The following is a 23,542-nucleotide window of genomic DNA, read 5'->3' as shown; positions in this document are numbered from 1 at the left end:
AAAAAAAAAAAAAAGGAAAAATATTTATTTACAGGTCACTCTGGGAGACTTTTCCCTGGGTGCAGGAGTTGCAGCCCGTCTGAGGCCACCTGCTTTTCCCCAGTGGCTCCCCCACCCCCACCCCTTCCCGAGCAGTGACTTTCTTTGGGCTATCCCGGCCCAGCCCCAGCCGGCATTGCTACCTGGCTTGCTGGGAACCGAGGTGGGGTAACAGTCTGAGGATGAGTCCCCCTCAGAGGTTAGTATTGGTCGTTAAGTCCAGGGCTCCAAACTGCTTATGCAGTGGGTTGTTCAGGATGAGAGGCGAGCTCCCTTTCGCCTGGCTACCATAGTCCTTGCCGCTTCGGTCCAGGAAGGTGCGAAGCGCGCTGGGCCAAGAGTAGTGGAGACTCACCACCGCCACTCCCAGCAGGAGGCACAGGATGCCTGCGGCAGCGCAGAAGGAAGGAAACAGGGTAGTCAGGGCTCCAGGCCAGAGTCTGGCCTGCCCCCTCCATCTCCTGGGGGCTACCTTTTGCATTTCCTCCCCCAACACACAGGGCAGGAACACCTCTGATATGGATTACACGATACACAGTTTCATGTGCTAACTGGAGCAAGATACTGAACCCCTCAGAACCCTCTCCCCTCATGTGCAAAACGGGCATAACCACACCTGCCTCTAGGAACTCTTAAGAGGAGATTAGATAATATGTGTGAACTCGTTTTGTCCATTGTAAAGCACACAGCAGTATAAATCCAGTCCCCACCCCAGCCTCCCGGAATCCGCCTCCTCAGTCCTCACCGGTGGCCAGGGTGACCCAAAAGGCGGAGCCATAGTGAGTGGTGAGAGTGGCGGAGCCGAGACGGAGCGGGCAGAGCTGCACGCTGGAGATGGAGGCGAAGGCGAAGATAGAGAAGAGCGTGAAGGCACCGGTGGTCAGGAGCGCCAGGCCCCCGTAGAGCGGAACCGGCATGGAGAGCAGCCCGTTGGAGAGGAGCCAGAAGCAGAAAGCCACCCTGCGGAGGGGACCCACTGCGCTGTGAGCGGGGTTACCCCAGCCTCGCTCCCCCTCCGTCCCCACCCCAGAAGGAAAGCCGGGACTGTGATGGCGTAGGCACAGGGGAGCCTTACAGGGGAGGGGCCGGCTCGCAGCCTCTGCCTGGTCTCTCTGGGTTCCCAGGTCTGTGCGGAGGACCCCGTGACTTTCTTTCTGACCCGAGAGGTGGAAACTCGCACCTCCAGCAGCTATGTGGGGCTGGCTCACACGCCCCCACCGCGACAGTCCCTCCCTCAGTCACGCGTGCTTCCCTCCAGCGCTCACCACAGCGTGGCCGAAGCATAGTGCCCCGCCAGGCGGTACTGGCGGTAGAGCCCGCAGGGGCTGCTCGGGGTGAACTTCTCGGCCAAGTAGAGAACTGGATCTGGCAGCCCCTTCTCAAGCGCCTCCGAGTACTCCTCGGCATAGTTCTCGCCCAGGCGCCAGTTGAAGCGCTCGTTGTAGTCTATAGTTTCGTTCAGCTGCTGCACTGGGGTCCCTGCAGAGGGCGGGCGGGCGGTGGAGTCACGGAGCCGCACGCTGCAGGGGACCCCGCAACTAAGCAAACACGAAGAGGAAAGTGGAGGTGTGAGAAAAAGCGGTTTGGCAGCGGTTGAGGAAAGCACGGCTCCAAAAGGAATAAACACTATTTGAGCCTGTGGGGTCCGAGATTTCCTCCAGCTGTCCCTGCCACACTCCCCCAACCATGGAGTCCGACAACCCAGGAATTCACTTTGCCCCAGCCCCCTCACCTGTGAGTGTAATATTAATTCCCTCCAGGCCGACGTGCAGACCAACATGGGCTCTGACTCGTGCTGCGCTGAAGGCCTTGTAGGATGTGTTGGTGTTCACCCCACCCACTGACCACTGTGCGCTGAAGTGCACGGCTGTGGGGAGAGGCACAGTGTGTGGGGAGGGGTACAGAGAGAATTGGGGAGATGGCATGGGGAGGGTGATGATGGCAGGTAGGGTGCAGTGCAGAGAGATGAGGGGGGTCTAGGGGTCCAATGTGGTATACATGGTAAAGGTGTAAGAGTGGGCACTAGAAAGCTGAAGAATGGGAAGAGGGAGCAGGACACGACCCCAAATCTCGATTTTCCCAGGTGCCCTCTGCCCACCTCCATCCTCACCCCAGGTCCTCTTCCCACCTGCTGCACCACACACTCACCCACAATTTCTGCGCCTATGAAGAGACTGAGAAGAACTCTCACCAGCCAAAACCAGCGCTGCAGGAATAGGTACCTGGGTCAGGCTTGGTAACTGCCCGGCTAGAGTCCCCAAGACCTCCCTTGACCCCATGCCACCTAGATCTTTAGTGCCTCTGAAACTGTCCCCTCTTGCACCACACCCTTTTCCCAGTTCCATTCCTGATGCTTTGAAGCTGAAGTCAGTCTTGGTTTTTTGTACAGTTTCCTCTGAGCCATTGCCATTTCTGAAGTTTTCTAGCAATGCACTTCTGCTGCCCCAGTCCCATTTCCCAGTGCACCCTGCAACATGGCTTTCTGTCTGGTGCAGGCCCACCACCTTCACCCACCAGCTATCTGGCTTCTGGCTACTTGAATCACTACTATGGTGAGGCTCAGTGAGTCCAGAAGTGGTAGGCAGGCAGGGGTCATCTACTCTAGGAGAGGGTGGCCCCAGGGTCCTGTCACCAAGTAGACGAGGTGGGAATGCAGCCTCTCAGATATTCCTAGGTGCACCAGTTTCCCAAGGAAACCAACACAGATCAAGACTCAGGGAAGCTAGGAACCCATAGACTTGAAAAACAACTTAGGTTCTAGGAGAAGTGAGGGGGGAGGAGTCCAAGGAAAAGTACCCAGTCTGTTATAACTTCGAATCCTGGGTGGGAGTGTCTGAGCCCTTAGGATGGGAGCACTCATATGTATGCAACTCTACGCAGCAGAAACACAGCAGTCTCAGCTGCTGAGACTTTCACACCAGTGAAACACAGCAGTCTCAGCTGCTGGTTTCTGTCCTCTTGGTCTGCCAGTCATTAAGTCATCATCTTAAGGCTGAGACTGGAGTGCAGCCACAGTCTGAGGGAAGGAGATTCCAGCGGCATGTGAAGACTAGAATCAGCCCCAGGATTACTGGACTGGGCACTCACTCTCTGCATCAGCTTCCTGAATGATCTAAGTGGGGTCGGTTTCCAGGTTGTTTTGTACAGGGCCTCAACCTCCCCCGGTTCTTGGAAAGGCGTGCCTGCTGCCCCAGACTTCTGTCTGCTCCACCTATGCTCCTCTGGTTCAGTGTTTCAGTCTGACTATCCATGGAGGCACTTGGAACCACATTACCTGTCCTAGGTCTTCCAGAGACCAGCTGCCCAAGGCCCCCAGTCCGTAGCATCTAGCACCCCCTTACCGAGTGGCCACGAATCCCAGGCAAGATGAGCAGGAAGCTGGCAGCCAAGGCCAGGAACACCAGAATGACGATGAGCAGTGGGACGCTGATGCCAGGGGCATGCCGGGGCTGGGGGTAGAAAGGCAGCTCACCATTCCACAGAGTCATGCTGCAACCCGGCCAAGCTGGGTCTGCTGGAGTGGGAATAGCAGGTACCTGGCAGCCGAGCCTGGGTCCCACTTATCTTTATCCGGTCCCCTGCGTTCTTGGACAGGACTCAATGGGATGGTCAAGCCTGAGCTCCTGACTTTCCCTAAGGAAGTGCAGTGGCCGCCGGTTGCCTTCAAGTGCTCTGGATTGGCTGGGGCAGGGTTGGGTAGGTGGGAGAGAGGAATTATTTCTCACTGGTTGTAACCAGTTACGTTCAAGGCTCTGCGGGTTTGCTCTGTGTTTGGAAGTGGTGTGGAATCTGGACCCCTTTTATAGCAGCCTGAGCAGCTTGCTGGGCGGATGTCAGGGCTTGGCAGCTTGGTGCGATTGGGAAGAGAACTTGCAAATAAGGGGCGGAGGTTGCTATGCAAATGAGAAGAGCCCTGACTCCACAGCAAGAAGGCCAGCCTCCCGCCCAGATGCACACTCTTGGCTCTAGTCTGACCTGAGTGGACACCAGGGCAGCTGGCCTTCGAGGATCCAGAGAAGAGGGTGAGAGTGCCATCCAGAGAAGAGGGTGAGAGTGCCATCGGGGAGGCTGGGATCTTCAGAACTGGGAGGGGAGGCGTGCTGTGTTGGGAAGGTGGAGACAGGGAGGAGAGCAAAGAAGCAAAGATTCCAAGGGAAAAGACTTCTGCCCCAAATGGGGGCCCTAAACCAGAAGTTGGACTGGGGTTTAGGGCATGATCTTCCTATCCCTCCTGTCCTTGCACAGGCACTCACTGCAGAGTATCAACGGCTGCAGGTCAGGGATTCCCAGCAGTTACTGAGCGGTTGGGGATGAGGATTTGAAGCTGGGCGCTGGGCTGGGGGGTAGGGGGGGAGCCCTGGAAGGCTGGAGGTGAAGTTCTGCCTGGGACTGACAAACCCCAGAGGACTAGTGCCCTGTGTGTTCCTTTGGTTGGGGTTAGTTCTTCCACCAGGTGGAAAGTGGCGACTGGCATCAGTGCCTACTAGATGTCCTGAAAAGAGAGAGGTGGGATGTGGGTCCTTGGTGATGCTCCTTAAAGCTTTGCTCCAGAAGTGAAAACAGCTGGCACCTCCTCACCCTGTGTGGGCTGTAGACATGAGGGACACTAACTCCTTGTCCCTCACATATCACCTCCCACTTCCCAGGCGGCAGGGTCAGCATGCTCTGGGCAAAGCCAAAGGCGGTGGTGCTCCTGGGAGCTCTACTGACTGCATCCCTGGATCCAGCGGGTAAGTATCCGGTGCCCCTAGCTTAGCGAAGTCGCCCAGTACCTCTTGCGGGTGGAGTACCTCTGCAAGATCGGTCAAATCGCAGCGCAGGTCAGCAGGATGGGAAACTTCCTGGCGCACCTTCAACGCCGTGCAGTGTCGCCTCTTGGGTAGGATTGGGGGCACTCAGGGAGCGGGAGAAGCAGGGACAGAGGCCCTGGGTCCTGGAGTGGTCGCAGGAAGGCTAGCGCTGAGGAACCACTCTGCCTCACAGGCGGCCAGGACTCACCTGCACTGTCCTGGGAAGTGCAGCGCTATGACGGCTGGTTCAACAACCTGAGGCATCACGAGCTCGGCGCAGCTGGTACGTCCTGTGGTCCGGGTAGGGATGAGGGGGAGGATGGCTAGTGGAGGGCCGGCCCCGGGAGATGAGACCCGGACAAGAGGAGAGAGCGCGCCGCCAGCCACCCGGCTGTCTGCCCAGAGAACTCCTATGCACTCCTGGGCCCAGGAAACCCTGGCGGAAAGGGGTCTAGTCAGTGAGGTAGGCGTAGGGAGAGGTTTATGTCCTTGTTGGGGACGGAGTGCCCTGACAAAGCCCCGCTCCCTGCTTCCCACAGGCTTCAGACTGCAGCGTCTGGTACCAGCCAATTACGCGGATGGTGTTTATCAGGCTCTGGGGGAGCCGCTGCTGCCCAACCCGCGCCGACTCAGCGACGCCGCCATGCGGGGCACAGCCGGGCAGGCCTCCCGCCGCAACCGCACGGTGCTGGGGGTCTTCTTTGGTGAGAGCAAAGTGGGCGAACACCGGGGTTGACCAGTCACTTGGAGGCTGACCCAACTCCCAGCCATCTCCTCCTCCTCACTAAGCAACAGTTCCAGGCGTTCTTTATCTTGGGGGCTTTGGGAGTGTCGATTTAGGGATATCTGCTTCCCTCATCATTCTCTTACCCGTTACTCCAAATCCAGGAGGATCACTGGACCTCCATTAAAGCCCTTAGGAGCTAGTCCCCTGCCACCGCTCTCCTACTCATATGATTGTATCCTCTTTCCTCCAAAAGAGAAAGGGGAAAGCAGGATCTGGTGGGAGATGGGAGTTGGTTTGGGGGAGCCCTTATCTTAATTATTATTTGGATTCTTACGCCAATGTTATGAGGTGCGTGGAGAGTGTATTATGTCCCCGCTTGAAAATTAGAAGAAAGACCCGGAGCTGGTGGCAGAGCTTAAACTACAACATGTCTTTTGACTCTTGAGAAACCAAGAGAAACTCCCTGCCCATGGGGAGTGGCGATTCTCAACAGTTTGGCCCCCATTGCGGACAGGCTACCACGTGCTGTCCGACCTGGTGAGCGTGGAGACACCTGGCTGCCCAGCCGAGTTCCTCAACATCCACATCCCGCCCGGGGACCCGGTGTTCGACCCCGACCAGCGCGGGGACGTGGTCCTACCCTTCCAGAGGAGCCGCTGGGACCCCGAGACCGGACAGAGCCCCAGTAACCCCCGGGACCTGGTGAGACGAGGCAGGCGGGGTCGCGGGGGCGGGGCCTGGCAGGGCCGGGCCGGGAGAGGCTCCGCCCCCCCCCCCCCCCCCCCCCCCACCCCCCCGACGCTGGGCTGGCCCTGGCGCCCCCTTACCCGTCTCAGCTACTCCGCCCGCGGCTCACCCTGGGCTCACCCTCCCGGTGCCCCCGCAGACCAACGAGGTGACGGGCTGGCTGGACGGCAGCGCCATCTATGGCTCCTCGCACTCCTGGAGCGACGCGCTGCGGAGCTTCTCCGGGGGGCAGCTGGCGTCGGGGCCCGACCCCGCCTTCCCCCGCAACGCGCAAAGCCCCCTGCTCATGTGGACGCCGCCCGACCCCGCCACCGGACAGCGCGGGCCCCGGGGGCTGTATGGTGAGGCCGCGGGGTGGGCTGCGGCGGCCGGGGCGCGCGGTGGGGCGGGCTGGGGGGCGCCGAGGTTGCGCTCCCCGTGGTCACACCGCCGCGCGTCTCTTCCCCTGCGGCCCCACGGCGTCGCGTGCAGCCTTCGGGGCGGAGCGAGGGAACCGCGACCCCTTCCTGCAGGCGCTGGGCCTGCTGTGGTTCCGCTACCACAACGTGTGGGCGCAGCGGCTGGCCCGCGAGCACCCGCGGTGGGGGGACGAGGAGCTGTTTCAGCACGCGCGCAAGAGGGTCATCGCCACCTACCAGGTCAGTCCGCACCCCCTCCCCGCCCCGCCCCTGCCTGCTGCGCAGGGCCCTCCATCCTCCGACGGGCAGTCCCCGGAAACGCCCTTTTGCAGGAGGACGCTGCTCCCCAGAACTGGGGCTAGCGTCTCGTCTCGGAGTGGACGTGGAGACGATGAGGAGGCAAAGTGCTGTGATCCTCGAGCCTTTGCTGTCGTTCTTATGTAGCCGCCCTCCTCTGCCATCCCAGGTTCCTTGTGGGGGCCGGGCCTCCGCACCTGTCCTGTTTGAGTTGCCTCCCTCGTGACTGCCCCTGCCTGACCCTCATCTCCCACCGAAGCCTTCCTTGGGCTCGGATCCCTCCCAGGGCGGCTGCTCCAGCGCTTGCCTCCCTTTTGCCTTCTCTTGTCTCTCAGAACATCGCTCTGTATGAGTGGCTGCCCAGCTTCCTGCAGACAACACCCCCAGAATATACAGGTACAGGAGTTGGGGGGGGGACACTTGGACTGCGGGGGTGGGGGTGGAGAAGGGAGGGTCAGGATCCGTGGGAGAAAGAAGACAGGTAGGGGCATGTGATGGAAGGATGTGATAAGGAGCCTGTTTCTCTTATTACCCCTGTTGGGCAGGGTACCGTTCTTTCTTGGACCCCAGCATCTCCCCAGAGTTCCTGGCAGCCTCTGAGCAGTTCTTCTCCACCATGGTGCCTCCTGGCGTCTACATGAGGTGAGGGAGGGGCTGGCAGTGGAGGAGGCATAGCACACTGGTAGAGATGAAGAATCAACAGCCTTGGGGGCCTGGGGCCTTTTATACAACTCCACAGTAATGGGGGAAGAGAAGCAGAGTTTGGAACCCTGAAATAGGACCCTGGGATAGAAGTTTCAAACTTAACAACTCCTCCTAATGGCTGAACTTTAGCTGCTGAGAGCAGGACTTGTCCAGCAGTCGGGTTATTCTCTTCACTCCTTTCCTTACCACTCTATGTGGACAAAGAGCAACTGATACCTTCAATCCACACACATTGCCAAATCTCTGCTGTGTTCAAAGAAGTTCAGCCCTCCGTCCTGGCCAGACCCCTCTGAGTCCCTCAGCCCACTCAACCCCATGTCAGCTTTTCCCTGAGCTCTCATCCCATCCTTGATGCCCCATTTCAGAAATGCCAGCTGTCATTTCCAGATGGTCCTGAACCAGGGTCTTGGCAGCTCCCCAGCTCTCAGAGTCTGCAACAGCTACTGGATTCGGGAGGTCAGCCTGGGGTCTGGGTCAGGGGAAGGTGGGTCAGCGTCAGTCGTGACACACAGGCTGGGAAAAGCAACCGTTCAAGTTGCTTTTTTAGGTGTTGCCTCTACAGGTAGTAGGAGATGAAGGGGAGAACGATCAGAAAATTATCTGGTGGGGCGCCTGGGGGGCTCAGTTGATTAAGTGTCCTACTGTTGATTTCAGCTCAGTTCATGATCTCAGGATTCGTGAGTTGAGGCCATTAGGCTCTGTGCTGACAGTGTGGAGCCTGCTTGGGATTCTCTTTCTCCTCCATCCCTCCTTCTCTCTCTGCCCTTCTCTCTCTCTCTCTCTAAGTAAATAACTTTGAAAAAAATACTTATAGCTTTGAAAAAAAACACTTAAGAAAATTATCTGGAGACAATAGCTCAGGAGTCTAGGACTGGCCAAGGGCCCTTAGTCCTGAGGTGCTGCAGTGGTTCAGGGTGACAGGGACCAGGCTTTGGGGAGAGGCCCAAGAGCCTACTTTAAATGTGTTGTTGTCTATTTCCAGAACACCAATCTGAACAGTGCCCAGGCGGTGAATCACCTGCTGCTGGGAATGGCCTCCCAGATTTCAGAGATGGAAGACAGGATAGTGGTTGAAGATCTGAGGGGTAAGCTTGGGAGCTAGATGGGATAAGGGTCCAGAAGCCTGAGAGCCTGGGGACCCCTCTGGGTTAATCAACAGTTAGACCTTAGGGTACCTACAATGCAGGAACACAGATACACATGCTGTAAATAGCCACTAGAAGAAAAAAGGTTTAATGTTGCATTTACTCTAAATTACCTATGTCTGAGTATGTAGGGGGAGAGGTGACACCACAATCTCTTGGTATTTAGGTTTCCAAAAGTTTTCTCCAGTCCTGTCTTGAGGCCAAGGAGGTAAAGGACAGGGACTTTACTATTTGGTGACTAGAACAGTCTTGAGTCTCAGGGGAAGATTCTTGCCAGAAAAATTTCCCCTGATCGTACATGGTCACATTGACCCTACGTGGAAGCAAGGTTGATATGGACACATGGTCGCAATGTTGGGAGTTCTGGGGGTGGGTAGTGCCAACAACCTAATTCAAGACTGCTGAGCAAAGAAGCGTCAGGAGGATTCAGCCTATAGCCTGGTTCTCTCTCCTTCTCAGATTATTGGCCTGGCCCTGGCAAGTTCTCCCGCACAGACTACGTGGCCAGCAGCATCCAACGTGGCCGAGATATGGGGTTGCCCAGCTATACCCAAGCCCTGAAGGCTTTGGGGTTGGAAACCCCAAAGAACTGGAGTGACATCAATCCCAATGTGGACCCCCAGGTGAGAAACAGTAATGATGGCAATAGCAGCTAAAACTTTCGTGTTTTAAGATCTGTGCACATGTAACTCATTTAATCTACATCAAGAATGTTATAGGGTAGATACTATCATTGTCCTTATTTTACCAATGACATGGTTGGTAAGTCAGTCATAGAGATGGGATTTAAACTCAGTCATCTGATTCCAGAGTATGTTTCTCACCACTACATTGTACCATTCCTACAGGGTGGTCTCAGGGTGATCTCTGTATTGGGTGCCATTGTCCTATTCCTGCAGGATCCTTCCTTATGAAATGGGTGACCTTGAAACTGCTAATTATTAGGGCCAGATAGCCTGGGTGGTGGTGGTCACAGGATATGGCCCACAGGCACCTAGCAGTGGTTTCACCATCGGCAGGGACACGTGGGTCCTCCCACCTGTCTTGCCACCACCTGAGGGGGATGGCCTAGGAAAAGTAGGCTCCTTCAGGCCTGAGCAGCAAGCCAGGCAGCTGATGGAGTCCTGTGTTTAAGAATGGAGCCACAGTGGCTGCCCTCCCCAACACACATGTGCACACACACATGCACACACATATTCCTCACCTCCTGTGGTGCCCCAGGTGCTGGAGGCCACAGCTGCCCTGTACAACCAGGACCTTTCCCTGCTGGAGCTGCTCCCTGGGGGGTTCTTGGAGAGCCACGGGGACCCAGGGACCCTCTTCAATGCCATCGTCCTCGACCAGTTTGTGCGGCTGCGGGATGGTGACCGCTACTGGTTTGAGAACACCAGGAATGGGTAAGGCCTGCATGAACTTCCGCCTCAGATGCCACTTTGGCTTGGAGCCCCAGGGCCTCTGCCTGTAAGCAGCCCCACGGGCCCTGGATTCCCAGCTGGCCTCACCTCCTCTTTAACCCCTCTGTGTCTCTTTCCTCATCTGACTTCCTGGGCCCAATATTGCTGGAGGCTGGCAGCCCTTTCTCATCCCAACCATTCGTGGCTTTCTCCAACTTAGGCTGTTCTCCAGAGAGGAAATTGCAGAAATCAGAAACACCACTCTTTGGGACGTCCTAGTGGCTGTTACCAATGTGAACGCCAGTGCCCTGCAGCCCAATGTCTTTATCTGGCATGACGGTGAGTGGCAATCAGAGAAAGGACCAAGGATGGGGCGAGTCCCTTGGTGCTGTCCAGGGAACCAGGTGCCAGGCAGCATTTTCTGTGTGCTGCTGGGAAGCCTGCTTTAGGCTGCCTCCCCCAGTAGGTACTGGACTGGTTTGCAGGCTGCACTCTGTGATCAAACTGGGGTAGGTACTGAGAACAGGATATGGAAAGGGACTTTTTGAGGGGAACCAACTCCAGAGAGGTAGGCCTAGTAAGGAGAAGGGTACCTTGTCCTTTACAGGAGAGAGGGGAAGGGTGCCTGGCCAACTAGTGAGATCCTCAGACTTTAAGGTCTTTTGTGTCCTCTCCCTCAGGTGCACCCTGCCCTCAGCCTCGGCAGCTCACAACTGAAGGCTTGCCCCGCTGTGTGCCCCTGACGGTGATTGACTACTTCGAGGGCAGTGGTCCTGGTTTTGGCATCACCATTGTGGCTCTCTGCTGTCTTCCGTTAGGTGAACTCTTCACACCCTCACCCACTGCTTTCCTCCTGGCTGCCCCCCTGCCCACAGACTGTCCTTGCCCCTCATGACCTGCTGGTCTGTGGGACTAGCTCTTTGCTACAGTCAAGGCCAGGCTCAGGGGACCTTGTGAAGGGAGGAACAACAGGACCCTCAGTGAAGCTGCAGGCAAGAGGCTCCCCTCCCCACTGGCTCTTTCTGATCCTTTTCAGTGAGTCTGCTTATCTCTGGGGTCGTGGCCCATTTCCGGGGCCGAGAGCGCAAGAGACTACAGAAGAAAGGCAAAGAGAGTGTGAAGAGAGAAGCAGCCAAAGATGGGGTGTCAGGTGAGATGGGGCTGAAGGGAGAGAGGGAAATGGGGCCCAGATAGGGGTCCCTGGGAGAAAAAGCAGATTGCAGATGTGGGGAGAAAGCCAGGCTTTGGGTGTGTCTGCTCAGACTGGTAGAGTGGAATTGGTTTGAGGTCAGGGGCCTGGGTACCTGTGCTGAACGTCTCTGCCCAATTGTCCCTTCCCCAGCAATGGAGTGGCCAGGCCCCAGGGAGAAGAGCTATCCCATCACCATCCAGCTGCTCCCAGACCGACGTCTACAGGTCCTAGACAGGCGGCTGTCTGTGCTCCGCACTGTCCAGCTGCAGCCCACACAGAAGGTCAACCTCATCCTGTCCAGCAACCGCGGGCGCCACACCCTTCTGCTCAAGATCCCCAAGGAGTATGACCTGGTATGGCCAGCCTGCCTCCCCTACCTGGAATGCTCCTATATCTCCCTTCTCAGAGCGAGGCCTGTTAGTTCACACTCTCCTCAGCTACAGAGCTCCCCTGTGAAGATGGTGCTGGGGAGAGGCTCTCCTTTCAGCTGTCTCCACACTCCATGTGACCCTCCCTTTGACCTGCTCGAGCCATTCACTTGGTTCCAGCCTGGATGCATTGGGAGGCAGCTTTTCTCATCTTCCCTCAACTCAAGGTCCTCTGAGTGGGGGCTGAACCAGACCTGGAGCTCCAAGCACTGACATGGGCTTCCTCCCACCCAGGTGCTGCTGTTTAACTCTGAGGAGGACCGGGGCACCTTTGTTCAGCATCTGCAGGGCTTCTGTGTGCAGTGGACTCTGGGCCTTGACGTGACTGAGTTGGAAGAGAATGAGCTGTTCAGGAGGGCTGTGACCAAGCAGCAGCGGGCCCGTATCCTGGAGATCTTCTTCAGGAACCTCTTTGCCCAGGTGCCATGAGTGTGTCTTTTGGAGACAGGACCTGGCCCAGGGTTGGAGGGAAGCTGGGCTGGACAGGATCCTGCATGGGGTAAACTAAGTTTCTGGTCTGTATGCTGGAGAGAGACAGCGTTGATTGAATCCTAGCATTGCCACTCACTAGCTGTGTGACTTTAGGCCAGTCACATCATCTCTGCTCTGTATCTCCACTTCCTCATCTATAAAACAGTGATTAAAATAGGATCCACTGGCATTCCCAGGTATCCCCCATATGGAATATAGAATAAAATAAAATAAAATAAAATAAAATAAAATAAAATAAAAGTAATAGGATCCATCACCTTGGGTTGTTGTGAGGCTTCAGTGAGATAGTCTACATCAGTGGTTCTCAAAGTGTGGCGTCTGGACCAGCAGCCGCCACCTAACCTGGGAATTTGTTAAAAATATAAATCCCCAGCAGTCTCCACCAAATCCAGCTAATCATAAGATTGTTTATCTGGCCAGGCCCCTGCCTCCAGGAGACCAAATCAGGCACATGGTAGCCCTGTCTAAATTGACAAGAGAATAAATATATCCCTAGCCTTTTCCTGCCTGTCCACCACTGTCTACTTCATTTCTGTCCCCAGTATAGGGCCTCTCATTTCGCATTTTGAATCCCAAACTTTGTTCCCTCCCATTTCCACCCCCCACCTATAGACCTAGCACTATTCCTAACATATAAAGCTCCTGGATCTTGAGTCCAGGGAAAAAATGGGCTGGCTGCTAGAGATCTGAGTCACTGCCTCAGAGGCCCAGGTCAGAAGTATATCTAAGGATCAAGAGAGCTACAAGGGCTCACTATTTCTGAATTGGACTTTTGGGAGATGTGAAGGGTCACTGAACTGCATTCAGCCCAGGCCTCACCTTTTTCTCTCCTTCCCTCTGCTACTGCCCGAGTGCAGGTGCTGGACATCGACAAGGCAGATGCAGGCACCCTGCCCCTGGACTCATCACAGAAGGTGCGGGAGGCCCTGACTTGTGAGCTGAGCAGAGCTGAGTTTGCCGAGTCCCTGGGCCTCAAGCCCCAGGACATGTTTGTAGAGTACATGTTCTCTCTTGCTGACAAAGATGGCAATGGCTACCTGTCCTTCCGGGAGTTTCTGGACATCCTGGTGGTCTTCATGAAAGGTAGGGGCAGAGTGGACCACTTCAGGAACCAGCAGTCTTTCAGCACAGAGGTGACCTGAATCCCTCTTTTTCTTCTCAGGCTCCCCAGAGGACAAGTCCCACCTGATGTTCACCATGTATGACCTTGATGCAAATGGCTTCCTCTCCAAGGATGAATTCTTCACCATGATGCGGTATGGAGTGGGCCCTTCCAGTTCTGAGACTCCCTGATGTTTGAAACAAAGTCAAATCAGAGGAGGGTAGGTGAGGAGGTTATGTGGCCATCTATCTTGAAAGCCTGGATACTGCATTCTAGATTCTCAGAGCATCCAGCTTCATAAGTTTATCTGGCTAGGCCCCTGCCTCCAGGAGGGTCTATTATCTGCACTGTCTACACGAGCTAGAAAATTCTCCCTCTCTAGTTAAAAACAAACAAACAAACAAACAAACAAACAAACAACCACCAAGCCAGTATGACCAATAGCAAAAGTCTAGTATCCCTTTTGGATGCCTTTGGATCTTTGTAAACTCTTCTACACCATACCTAACACTGGTGCTTTGCGCCGTGCATTAATGGATGGAAGATTAATGACCTTGGTCACTTTTCCTGTATTAATCACTAGGAAATGCAGGAGAAGAAACATGGAAAGTTCCTCTGTATTCCAACCCTTCTTTCTTCTTGCTTCTCAAGTTATTTTTGGTTGTGGTGTGCTGACAAAGACCAGCTTTGAGTGCATAGACTTCTTATTCCTAAAGACACTGTTCTGGTAACAGTGAAAGTCCCCTTCAGCTCCATAAGGACAGGGTTCTTACTTCTCTTTTGTTTCTCACTGAATCCACCTCTTCTGCACTGTGATTGGCACATAGCAGGTATTCAATACATACTTAACTGAATCAGATGGAATAAATGAGCAAATGAATAAACCAAATGCATAAAAGAGTGCAGAGTCTTTTACCTTTTCTACCTTAAGCCTTTCCATTTCTTTCTGCATTCCCTCTAACTTCCACATCCCTCTTCCATCCCAGACACCACAACTGGACATGGGCTTCTAAAAGGCTGTGGTGAAGCTGATTGCAGTCCATCCCTCACTGGGTGTGCTATTGCAGGCCCAGATCTGGGTGAGGCTCTAGGGATCTTGGAGAGGGTCCCTGTCCACCAGGGCCAAGTATCCACTTTCTCTTCCTATGTTCAGTTGTAGATCTTGCCCAGTCTCACTTGGATGATGTGTTTTTTAATGGGCTTGCTGTGCCAGGCACACACAGGTCTTTTTTTCTGTTGGATTCACACAAACATGCATGGTTGGCTTGTTTTTGTCCCAAAGGACAACCTAAGAAGAGTATGGCCACTCTGGGTGCTATGAGATCGGGTGTGGAGACAATCCTGCCTGTGCCCTGGGGTGTTGGCACAAGGAAGCAGCAGCCATTGTAGCTACATCTCCTCCCCCGGCATCCAGGCTTCTGTGCCCCCACTGGACTGTGAAAGGGGGAGGCCAGTGGCAGCGTGGGATGCATTAACACAAGAGAGTGAGCAGAGACCCTGCCACACAAGAAGCCCATGGTCATCTGGACATGTCCCTACACTAAATGGACATTGATCCCACCTTTCAATGCCCCCTTGTTTGAGGGCTGCTTTCTCTAATTGGTCAAGGTCACTTTCAATTTCAAACCTGTGGCCACCCCACCCAGCTTAATGTCAACTACAGGCTGGATGAACACCTTCTCAATGCCATTTCCCGGGTCACTGGTAACCACATTAGATAATCTGGGGCCCGCCCCACCGTGCACCTGCCTGAACCTGACCTTGCCAGATGACAGACTGGTGTATCTCTCCTCCTCCCCCAGGTCCTTCATCGAGATCTCCAACAACTGCCTGTCCAAGGCCCAGCTGACTGAGGTGGTGGAGTCCATGTACCGGGAGTCGGGCTTCCAGGATAAGGAGGAGCTGACGTGGGAGGATTTCCACTTCATGCTGCGGGACCATGACAGCGAGCTCCAACGCACTCAGCTCTGTGTCAGAGGTGGAGGTGAAAGTACGTGAGTATGTAAGAAATGGTAGGGGGCACCTGGGTGGCTCAGTCAGTTGACTTTCACTCAGGTTATGATCTCACAGTTCATGAGTTCAAGCCCCACGTCTGGCTTTGTGCTGACAGCTCAGAGCCTGGAGCCTGCTTTGGATTCTGTGTCTCCCTCTCTCTCTACTCCTCCCCATTCATTCTCTCTCTCTCTCTCTCTCTCTCTCTCTCTCTCTCTTTCTCTCTCTCAATAATAAATAAACATTAAAAAATTAAAAAAAAAAAAAAAGAAATGGTAGGAGTCAGGGAGGGACGTGTCTTCAAAATGAGAGCTACTGGTGGATAGGAGTCAGGTTTTATTTCTCTTCAAGTCTTTTGTGCCTAGTATAGAGCCAGGCACGTGTAGTCAAGGGTGTCACATACATGTGCACTGCACAAACGTGCCTACTGAGAGGTCAAGGGTGGTCTGAAATCCAGCCTACATGCCACTTACTAAGCTCATGCACATTGGTCTGGGGTGTAGCTAGTCAGAGGAAGAGGCGTTATTTTCTTTATACAAAGGATGCAGGATTGCATCTGCCTGCAGTTTTCTAATTATACCAAGCTACCCCCTTGTTTGCAATGGGTGCCCATTGTGGGCAGTGAGGGGAACAAGGCTGGAACAAGAGATGAGAACATGGCAAAGTCACTGGCAAGTGCTGTGGCAGCCTTCCTGGAGAAGAGAGGGGGGCAGTCTACCATTCTTCTACCCTTGTGGGGAAGCCTGTCCAGACTCTTGTTCTTCTCTCCAGGTGTTGGAGACATCTTTAAACCAAACATCAGCTGTCGAGTCTCATTCATCACTCGGACTCCTGGGGAACGGTGAGCAGGAATGGGGGCATTGGCAGGTCCCCTTGTCCAGGTCCCCTGAAGAGAAATGAAGGAAGTAGGGCTGGCTGAATCAGTTCCTGGGACCAGATATTTTTCCTCTGAAAGTAGCTCTTAGTGCATAATTGATCCTGGCCCAAATTCCAGCTGCTTCCCTCATGCCATGTGGCTCAGGATCCTAGCTCTCTCCCTGACACTTCAAGACAGAATCCTTCTGTAAGACAGATGACCGCATCATATTCATTCTGCCTTGCCTCTCCTACCTGGCTTCTCTCTGACCAGTTTTATGGGCAGGTTCTGTGGGCAGGGGTGGGTTCCAGGATTCATCCCCATCCTCTGAAGTTCTGACCTGGTGATTCTTCTCCTGGCTGCAAAGACAAGGGGAGAATGAGCCCATTTTTCCTTTCTCAGATCCTGCTCTCAGGAACTAGGGCTCCCTGCCTCAGAAGCCCCAGAGCTGGGAGGTCCGGTGCTGAAGAAGAGGTTTGGCAAAAAGTAAGTACTTTCTAGACCCCCGGGCCCAAGGAAACATGGGGAGAAGTCTTGGAGTCTCTGGGCCCTGCCCACCCTTCCTGGACACACAAGGGACCATCCTGTGTCTCGTTCTATGTGTCTGTAACCTGATTGGTGGGCCATAAGGTCAAATAATTCTTCAACATCTTCCAACCTCTGCACCCTAACCTTCAGGCAAGGGGCCTAGCACTCAGATGCAATACCAAGATGGCAGTAAGGGCTCTCCTGGCTCCTGCCTGCTTTGGGCACATCAGTGAGGCCCGTTCAGGGAGCACCAAGAGGGAAGGACAGAACACACAGGAGGAAGATGAGGTGGAGTAGGGGGAAGACAGAAGAGCGGGTGGATGGAGCAAATAAAGATGAGTGCTGAAAGTTGGGGGCGGGTAGGAGTCTACTCCCCAAATGCTGTTTCCTTCATCTGTTCTGGCCCATCCTGACCCCTGCCAGGTTATCAGGTCTCCTTCATGGGGTGGCATTTAGGGGAGGTCAGGGTGCCCTGGTCTCACGGCCAGCTGCCTCCCGTTGCTGCAGGACAGTGGTGCCCCCTCCCCGGCTGTACACGGAGGCACTGAAGGAGAAGATGCAGCGGGGCCCCCTGGCCCAGAAGCTGCGACAGTACAAGCGCTTTGTGGAGAACTACCTGCGGCACATCATGTGCGTGGCGGTCTTCTCTGCCATCTGTGCTGGCCTGTTTGCAGAGCGTGCCTACTGTAAGAGTTCCAGCTTGTGGGCGGTGGGAAGGGGCATGTAGAGAGCCTTCTGGCTGCTCTTCCCACTGGAGCCCAGGCGTTCTGACCCAGGCCAGGGACCCCAGCCTCTGTGCCATGCTGATCCACCCACACCCCCTCTCCAGATTATGCCTTTGCCTCACCACCCTCGGGCATCGCACAGACCACCTTTGTGGGCATCATCCTGTCCCGGGGCACGGCCGCCAGCATCTCCTTCATGTTCTCCTACATCCTGCTCACCATGTGCCGCAACCTCATCACCTTCCTGCGCGAGACCTTCCTCAACCGCTACATACCCTTTGACGCCGCCGTGGACTTCCATCGCTGGATCGCCATGGCTGCCGTTGTCCTAGCCAGTCAGTGCCTCCTGGGCATCCTCCCCATTGTTGCATTCCCCTGGCTCTAGATGTGGGGGGAAGAGTGAGGAGATTGGAGCTACGTAGACTCCCGTCTCTCCTCCCTGTGCCTCCTCTGTTCCTCAGGGTGGGAGGTAGAGTCGGCCCTGGGTGGCATCTCTAACAGAGTCTCTTTCAGTTTTGCACAGTGCTGGCCATGCAGTCAATGTCTTCATCTTCTCAGTCAGCCCCCTCAGCCTGCTGGCCTGTGTCTTTCCCAACGTCTTTGTGAATGATGGGTCAGTTCTGGGGAGGGTTCCCCCATGGGACATTTGGAGCAGGCCAAAGGGTATAATGGAAAAGACATAGATGGCCCTCAATACTCCACTCTCACTGAATGAGAGTGAAGAGCCTGCTGGGGATGCTGAGAGGTGACTTCCTTGCCCTGGAAGGAAGTGGCCATGATTAGCCAGGCAAGATGTTTGGGAGATGAATTAGAGACTGTTTCCCACATGTACCTAACACAGAACTTGGAATCTTAGCCTACCATTCATTCACTGGGCAAACATTCATGGAGTACATCATACATGACCATCCAGGTGCCAGAGAATAGGCATACTAGATTCATGCAGTCATTCAGCAAATACTTGTTGAGTATTTACTACAAGCCTAGCATTGTTTGAGCATAGGGATTAGAGCAATGAGCAGAACCACACCCTTGCCCACATGGAGCTTACAGAATGTGAACCGAGCACCCAAGGAAGCAAATAGCAGTAAGAGAGTTCAAGATAATGCAGAAGGAAGAATTGCCAAGAAAGCAGAGGGTGGAACTGTGGGTGGCTGGGTGCCATGTTCCTTGGATGATCCCTGGCCATCTGAGTGGAGGCCCAGTAACCTCAGCAGTCAGGGCCAGCAGAAGCAGAATCACATTGTGACAGTGGGGAAGCCAATCCTGCCCCAGCTAGAAGCTCATATACCTTTGCCCTACAGGTCCCAGCTTCCCCAAAAGTTCTACTGGTGGTTCTTCGAGACAGTCCCAGGTAGGGAGTAGGGGTGTATGTGGGGCCTGGGGGTTCTATCTGAGGACCTCTGTCTTCATCCTTCCATGAATACATACTTGTCTAGTGGTCGTGGTTCCCTTTCTAGTCTCCAGGACAAGCCTCAGCTGCAGCCCCGGCAGACAAGCTGTTCTGGGGGCCAGGGAGATCAGAGAAGGAGGGTAGACTGGGGGATCACTGTCATATTCTCAGCCCATGCTGAGGTCCCAAAAGTATTCTCTGACCCTGTCCCTGCTGCCCCCAGGCATGACAGGGGTGCTCCTGCTCGTGGTCCTGGCCATCATGTATGTGTTCGCCTCCCACCACTTCCGGCGCCGTAGCTTCCGGGGCTTCTGGCTGACCCACCACCTCTACATCCTGCTCTATGTGTTGGTGAGGGATTCTCTGAGCAGGGCCAGTCCACGGGGGCAGGGATGAGCACTCATAATGGGGGTAGGGAGCAGGCTTAATTGGACCTGAGAGCAGAGACCCCAGCCTCTGAAGTCTATGGTGGCTTTATCTACCCAGCCCAGGCCCAGGGTCCGGGCAAGAAGTGTCTGGGCAAGGGAGGGTGCAGGGAGGGGCCCGGCTGGGCCTGAGCTGTACTAACTGGCCACGTCTCCAGCTCATCATCCACGGCAGCTTCGGCCTGATCCAGCTGCCCCGTTTCCACATCTACTTCCTGGTCCCAGCACTAATCTATGGGGGGGACAAGCTGGTGAGCCTGAGCCGGAAGAAGGTGGAGATCAGCGTGGTGAAGGCGGAGCTGCTGCCTTCAGGTACCAGGCCCAACATGACCCCAGGTGGGGGGCATTGGAAGTCGGCTCATGGGACATGTGGAGATAGCTCCACAGGCCTCCAGACCCCCATCAGGCCTTTTAATAATCTGTCAGGGACCCCTGCAGCTTTCCTGATACAAATGGAGCCCCAGAAAGGGCTGTGTTGCCCCCAGGAGGACTTGCAAACAATGAGAAGTGACCATGAGAAGAGGCAGCTGAAAGGCATTTAAGGACAACACAGACCCCCTTGTGTGTGGTCTGGGTGCTCCCCAGGGAACCATCTATACCCCTCCCACCCCCTCCTCCTAGAATAACCCCCCTTCAGAAATGGGCAATTGGCCCAGATTTCAAGAGTCTATTATTTTTTAGTTGTTTTTTGTTTTTTGTTTTTTTGTGTTTTTTTTAGAGTTTATTTATTTAGAGAGAGAGAAAGCATGAGCAGGGGAGGGGCAGAGAGAAAGGGAGAGAGAGAGAATCCCAAGCAGGCTCCTCACTGACAGTGCAGGGCTTGAACCCACGAACCACGAGATCATGACATAAACTGAAACCAAGAGTCAGACACCTAACCAACTGAGCTATCCAGTTGCCCCTGAGAGTTAATTTTTGAGAGTTTATGTTGGCTAAAGTGAGGATTCACACCACTGTAGAGGCTGGCAGAAGATGGTTTTAGGTGTTGTGGGACCATCTAATCTTCAGGATTAACATAGTAAGAAAATTAATCTCATTTCAACTTTATGTCCATTGAGATTACTTAAGGACAAAAACCTCAGCATGTTATTAGTATGCTTTTTGCACTTTCCAGTACTTGCAAATCAACTTTTTTTTTTTTTTTTTTTTAACGAAGAAAGAACAGGCCTGAGGCTCAGCTGTGGTCTGGCACACCACACAGTATTCAGCTAAAATTTGATAAAATACGGTGCCTTCTATTTACAATACATGACACTGGTTTTCCACCTGTCTGAGTGATCTGAAGTTTGTCAAGGTAAATCATATTGAAAAATTAAGTCAATATGAAGAAAAACATTAGATAAACAGTAGTGCAGAGATGCGCAGAAATGGCCTATCCAAAGGTAATTCTCAAATGGTGGAGGTTTGGTAAACTGTGAGATGGTCCCTGGGGAAACAGGTCCTCTGACCTGTAGGCTGATATTCAGGATAGTAGCATAGGGGCCTGGATGTTTCACGGGAATAAGGAGTGGAGAGGAGAGTAGCTGGAACAAGGAGCAGAGAAATCTCATTCTTGGGTTACCCAGGAAAGAGAGAAGGGGACCCTCTGACTCCTACTTCCAGGAGCTCCACTTGTTCAGACCATATGTGTGGAGTAGACAAGGTATCTGGGGTATCTGCCAGTCCTCGGGTACTGGAAGCAAGCCTTCTGATCCCTGCCCTTGCCTGCCCATGACTCCCAGGAGTGACTCACCTGCAATTCCAACGGCCCCAAGGCTTTGAGTACAAGTCAGGACAGTGGGTGCGGATTGCCTGTCTGACTCTGGGGACCAACGAGTACCACCCATTTACACTGACTTCTGCGCCCCATGAGGACACGCTCAGCCTTCACATCCGGGCAGCAGGGCCCTGGACCACTCGCCTCAGGGAGATCTACTCACCTCCAATGGGCGACGGCTGTTCCAGATACCCAAAGGTGCCTGCCACCAGGAACCACTTTTTGGTCTCCAGCATTGGCAAAGGGTCCCCACTCTCCCCTACCCTGAGACTAGAAGCTCCAGCCAGCACAAGGCCAGGCTGGGGTGCCTGAGAAGAGGCTCTGTTGTTCCTGTGGCCCTCTTCTCCCTGTCCTATACCCATTTCTAACCTCAGATCTGGGGCCAGACCAAGCTCATCTCCTCTCCCTCTTTGGTTGGCAGCTGTACCTCGATGGGCCATTTGGAGAGGGCCACCAGGAGTGGCATAAATTTGAGGTGTCCGTGCTGGTGGGAGGGGGCATTGGGGTCACCCCCTTTGCCTCAATCCTCAAAGATCTGGTCTTCAAGTCATCGTTGGGCAGCCAAATGCTCTGTAAAAAGGTGAGTGGACTGCCTGATTGTGTCCCCACATCACAGCAGAGCAATATGAGTAAAAGCCCCTGGCCCCTAGGCACTGAGTCTGCAGGGGCTATTCATACACAGCTGTCCACATGCCCAACATTTGAGGGAGGGTAGGACGTATAGACAGCAGGACCTCTGCTGGGGTCTGCTGGTTAAAAGACTTAGATCAGGCTTGTGGGGCTGCCAGAGATTCGGAGTCTATGGGTGGTCTGAGGCTTTCCAGCCTCTCAGGTGAAGGCATCTGGAGTGGATGAAACTTGAGCTGAGCTGAGTCTTGAGCTCCAGCAATGTGTCCCCAGATCTACTTCATCTGGGTGACACGGACCCAGCGGCAGTTTGAGTGGCTGGCTGACATCATCCGGGAGGTGGAGGAGAATGACTGCCAGGACCTGGTGTCCGTGCACATCTACATCACCCAGCTGGCTGAGAAGTTTGACCTCAGGACCACCATGCTGGTATGTCAGGGCCGGTCAGGCAGGGTAGGTATCTGGGCCACCATCTAGACTAAGAGCTGACCCTGGCTCTGTCTGACTGTGACATTCCTCCTCTACTCCCTCTCCCAGTACATCTGTGAGCGACACTTCCAGAAGGTGCTGAACCGGAGTCTGTTCACAGGCCTGCGTTCCATCACACACTTTGGCCGCCCCCCCTTCGAGCTCTTCTTCAAATCCCTGCAGGAGGTCCACCCACAGGTCAGCCCCACCCCCACCTGTCCTGAAACCCTGGCCTTCCCCTGCCAGGATATCCTGGACTTTAAGCACCCTACAGCTATAATCTGAGTGGAGAACCATCCCATGCTAGCTCTAGGATGGGGTCAGGTGTTGGAGGAAGGCCTCAAACCCTCCCTACCCCCGACTGCCCCTAGCTCAAGCCTCCTCCTCAGAGCCAGAGGTCAATGCTTTAGTCATTCCAGCAGGCTTGAGAAGCAGCTTCCTCCCAAGGGGTGATAATCTTAAGCCTGCAGGCCTCTCCTCTATGCAATCACTCCCTGCAACACACTTGACAGGTACGGAAGATTGGAGTGTTCAGCTGTGGCCCTCCAGGAATGACCAAGAATGTAGAGAAGGCCTGTCAGCTCATCAACAGGCAGGACCAGGCCCACTTCATGCATCACTATGAGAACTTCTGAGAACCTCTTAGAACTTCCTGGTTCCTGTTTCCCCCTCTGTGGACCAGCCCTGCCAGCAGTTTCTCTGTTAGAATCCACTTTGGGCCTCAGCTAGAAAGCTGGAAGAGTTCCTCCTCCATGTCCCCATCTGTCCTATTCTCTGACAAGGTAGAGAAGACCCCTCCAGCTCAAGCAACAGCAGGTTATGGCAAACAAAGGAGAGTGGGGACAGCCTCTGCCCTGTGACATCTGTAGAGGTGAAGAGATACAATAGCATTTGCCTCTGATAGGTCCCATGTCTCTATTTTCCTTGCACAAAATCAATGTACTGCTTTGGTATTTTCTTGGCTTAGGCATTTGAGGGATGATGGAGTGGGGATAACTAAGGTGAAGAGAGGGCTAAGTGAAAATCTCCTCAGAGCCCAGTTCATAGAAGCCACGATGCTTAGAATCTGGATAATCAAACTGTCTCTATTCAGTCTCTGGGGTCTTGCTCCTCCAGTTCCACTCCCGACCCCTTCTTGCTCCTAAAGGGTCAGGAACACTGAATAATAACCAGGGAACAAAGATGCCTCCCTAGTCCTGATGTTCCTGCTGTCAACCAGCAATGCCTGCTGCTATGACTTTTCCATGGCCCTTCTCTGAGCCTGTGGAGCAGCACCTGGGCTCTGAGACCAAGGGAATCCAACCTGTCTGCCAGAC

The 23,542-nt window shown here is 54.3% G+C and overlaps 2 protein-coding genes and 1 long non-coding RNA gene across 3 annotated transcripts; 1 reads left to right on the top strand and 2 right to left on the bottom strand.

The window, feature by feature from the left end:
* Positions 1-127: 127 nt before the first annotated feature.
* Positions 128-3,822, bottom strand: DUOXA2 (dual oxidase maturation factor 2). Its single transcript, XM_049613557.1, has 6 exons — positions 3,381-3,822; positions 2,188-2,245; positions 1,772-1,906; positions 1,305-1,518; positions 785-999; positions 128-426 (listed from the first exon to the last, which is right to left on the bottom strand). The coding sequence occupies exons 1-6, from the start codon at positions 3,525-3,527 to the stop codon at positions 233-235; spliced, it is 963 nt and encodes a 320-aa protein (XP_049469514.1). The 5' UTR covers positions 3,528-3,822; the 3' UTR covers positions 128-232.
* Positions 3,823-4,656: 834 nt separating this feature from the next.
* DUOX2 (dual oxidase 2) lies at positions 4,657-22,900 on the top strand. Its single transcript, XM_049613556.1, has 34 exons — positions 4,657-4,769; positions 5,023-5,112; positions 5,369-5,533; positions 6,071-6,258; positions 6,443-6,644; positions 6,775-6,941; positions 7,334-7,394; positions 7,544-7,640; positions 8,069-8,159; positions 8,686-8,788; positions 9,308-9,471; positions 10,070-10,245; positions 10,463-10,581; positions 10,923-11,060; positions 11,279-11,392; positions 11,585-11,787; positions 12,097-12,282; positions 13,212-13,437; positions 13,517-13,610; positions 15,259-15,450; positions 15,719-15,723; positions 16,220-16,289; positions 16,707-16,790; positions 17,340-17,518; positions 17,662-17,892; positions 18,071-18,170; positions 18,862-18,911; positions 19,174-19,301; positions 19,534-19,687; positions 21,097-21,329; positions 21,553-21,711; positions 22,032-22,187; positions 22,296-22,424; positions 22,739-22,900. The coding sequence occupies exons 1-34, from the start codon at positions 4,700-4,702 to the stop codon at positions 22,859-22,861; spliced, it is 4,647 nt and encodes a 1,548-aa protein (XP_049469513.1). The 5' UTR covers positions 4,657-4,699; the 3' UTR covers positions 22,862-22,900.
* LOC125909966 (uncharacterized) lies at positions 15,688-17,918 on the bottom strand. Its single transcript, XR_007453811.1, has 3 exons — positions 17,833-17,918; positions 16,559-16,663; positions 15,688-16,334 (listed from the first exon to the last, which is right to left on the bottom strand). It is a non-coding gene; the product is annotated as an uncharacterized LOC125909966 (long non-coding RNA).
* Positions 22,901-23,542: the final 642 nt, after the last annotated feature.

The sequence above is a fragment of the Panthera uncia genome (assembly GCF_023721935.1).
Source record: "Panthera uncia isolate 11264 chromosome B3 unlocalized genomic scaffold, Puncia_PCG_1.0 HiC_scaffold_1, whole genome shotgun sequence".
Taxonomy (NCBI): domain Eukaryota; kingdom Metazoa; phylum Chordata; class Mammalia; order Carnivora; family Felidae; genus Panthera; species Panthera uncia.
Note: the sequence above shows the minus strand (reverse complement) of the source record. Positions and strands in the feature narration are given on the sequence as shown.

Coding starts and splice junctions, on each gene's coding strand:
- DUOXA2 (XM_049613557.1), bottom strand. CDS start 3,527: ATGACTCTGTGGAATGGTGAGCTGCCTTTCTACCCCCAGCCCCGGCAT. Junction 1,907..2,187: donor CATAGGCGCAGAAATTGTGG/GTGAGTGTGTGG, acceptor CTCTCCCCACAG/CCGTGCACTTCAGCGCACAG. Junction 427..784: donor TTGGGTCACCCTGGCCACCG/GTGAGGACTGAG, acceptor GCGCTGCCGCAG/GCATCCTGTGCCTCCTGCTG.
- DUOX2 (XM_049613556.1), top strand. CDS start 4,700: ATGCTCTGGGCAAAGCCAAAGGCGGTGGTGCTCCTGGGAGCTCTACTG. Junction 9,472..10,069: donor ATCCCAATGTGGACCCCCAG/GTGAGAAACAGT, acceptor GTGGTGCCCCAG/GTGCTGGAGGCCACAGCTGC. Junction 17,893..18,070: donor GGCTGCCGTTGTCCTAGCCA/GTCAGTGCCTCC, acceptor AGTCTCTTTCAG/TTTTGCACAGTGCTGGCCAT.